At 29.9% G+C, this 2,352-nt stretch overlaps 1 protein-coding gene across 1 annotated transcript in view; it reads right to left on the bottom strand.

Annotated features, from left to right (window-relative positions):
* Positions 1-574: 574 nt before the first annotated feature.
* The window catches only part of LOC112463487 (cullin-4B-like), a 3,659-nt gene continuing 1,881 nt past the window's right edge, over positions 575-2,352 (bottom strand). Inside the window, exon 6 of the mRNA XM_025029908.1 lies at positions 575-2,317. Coding sequence (XP_024885676.1) covers positions 2,222-2,317 — 96 coding nt within the window. The 3' untranslated portion in view covers positions 575-2,221. The remainder of the gene's footprint in view (positions 2,318-2,352) is intronic.

The raw sequence follows: 2,352 nt of genomic DNA, 5'->3' as shown, positions 1-2,352 counted from the left end.
TCGGATTTCTTAAATAAGGAAGCTAACGCCGATACATTTGCAAAATCGTTAATCAACGAGGTTGATATAAAAAATCTACACGTGCAAACAATAAAATAATTCAACGATGTAAATTTTCTTTGTACAGATATGTAGTAAATGTAATATTTCAAGTGTTACAGTTGTATTACAGTTTTGTGTAACAAATTCCTCGCAGTAAAATACATAGAATATATTCTTATAGGAAAAAAGGATAGTATTATATTGAAATGTATAGCTCATTACTGAAAAGTTACATGGAGAATATTCTACTTCTATTTTTTAATAGAAGGCAGATTCTTATACTAATGTGGAGTTCATTTTTTCTCATCACAAAATTGTTGCAACTTTTTAATTTAGATTTCCAATTAAAATTGAATGTTAACATAAAATCTTGAATTTTAATTAAAGAATATGCTTTTGTCATTTATATCTTTTTGGTTTTGGAAACTTAGGCAGAATATTCTTTTATTAGGAAAAAATTGGAAATTATTAAATTAATCATTAAATAATCTGTTAATGAAAAATAATACAGTGGGGCACTCTATATTTTTCTTTAACATTTTATACTACAAATCAAAATTGTATATTGCAAAATGATAAGTAATTATGACGATGTTACCGTTATTATAAAATGACGTTAATTTTTTTGTTCTTGATTGTATTTTTTATTATAAGTACAGAACCCCTTACTCTCTATGTACAATTTCGATAGATCTATGAGTTATTACAAAAAAATAAGTTTTGTAGCGTCGTACATATAATTGAAACGCAGTATAAGATAAATTTATATGAGAAGATATTTTTAAGTTTATATACTCTACCTTCGCTTCCTGAGGTTATTCCTAAATCTGTACATGGCAACGTGAAGCTACAATCTTCTCTTCTCAGAAAGAGCGCGAGTGACGTACCAAAACGCTGTTTTGCTGGCAGTACTATCTTCTCTCAATTAAAACAAAGCTATCAATAGTCTCTCGGTATGCATTTACATCGCATAGCTGCATTTGCGTTGACGTTTAAGATTTATGTTAAAACTCTCGGTGGGTACTTCCATCGAAATAAGCTGAACATTTCTGTCAGTAAACGTCTGCGTTCGTAAAAGTGTATTATTTACTAATCTAGTTTATAAATACATGGACACGAAATTATTTAACAAGCCATGATCATGCATGATCATTTATTTTTCTGTAATTTCTAACATTATTTTCCGGCAATAATGATGCATATATATATCGGTTTTTAATAACAATTTATTCATGTAGTTTCCTACTTATTGATATCTTATTTATTTTACGTCGTCCCACCGTTGTACAGTTAGAACTTTGATTCAAGACAAACTGGACACTTCTTTTGCATATTTTGCAGCCAAAAAAGGCTACATTCCGATATTCACTATCAGTCCTGAAAATCTATATTTTTCTATATTTTACGTCGACGTATACTATAGATATAGATTTTCAATATTGACAGTAAATATCGGAATGCAGTCTAACATGGAGACAAGCACGCGTGTTTCTATTTATTTTGAAATGTTAAAAATGTTTTTAAAAACACGAAGACAAGTGAAGAGGTACAAATAACTTGCAGATTTCAAAGATAAGTACCACGATAGCATATATATGTATATATATAATATGTATATATAGACATAGTATGTTCTTTTATTTTTGTTATAAATACTGCATTGTGTTGTTCACCTTTTGAATTAACTAATTATATTGCGATTGCACTCTTACTCTCTATTTTTATGATAGTGTCGCAGTATGTATACATTTTGCCTTCTTTATTACATCTTAATTGTAAGTATGTTGTGAAAAACTGTGTTGCATAAAAAATTATTTTATAACGTTAGAATCATATCAAGCTTATTACCAAGCCCACGGTCTTGTCCTTTCCTTTTATCTTATTTTGCAGAATTTAGAAACAACACAACACTGGTTGAAGGAGGATTGCAATCATTCAATGTCTCTTATGCACTAAAAACCAAAACGGGGAAGTTCACTGAGTCTCTTCTTTTTTTTTTCCTTTTGTACGAACTGACCACACGCGTTATAACTTTATCTCAATAGTCGGATCGGTTATGTAATCTCTCGTTTGAACTCGTTCACATTCACGATACAAACACCAATAACGACAGATTCAATTTGCTAGAAAATTCAGCGTCGATTTTACAAGTCAATATAACTTTGGCATTTGCTTTAGGTTACGCAACGTAATTGTATTGATTTGCGTTATCCTTGTCTCGCTCCATGTAGTCTCTATCTATGAGAGACTCAATACGTTTTTTCAAATCTGCAGGCTAAAAAGAGATATGTATTCTCTAAATCGTGTATA

The sequence above is a fragment of the Temnothorax curvispinosus genome, unplaced genomic scaffold (genome assembly GCF_003070985.1).
Source record: "Temnothorax curvispinosus isolate PA1 unplaced genomic scaffold, ASM307098v1 QBEX01013348.1, whole genome shotgun sequence".
NCBI lineage: Eukaryota > Metazoa > Arthropoda > Insecta > Hymenoptera > Formicidae > Temnothorax > Temnothorax curvispinosus.
The sequence above is the reverse complement of the archived record's forward strand: the minus strand, read 5'-3'. Positions and strand labels throughout refer to the sequence as shown.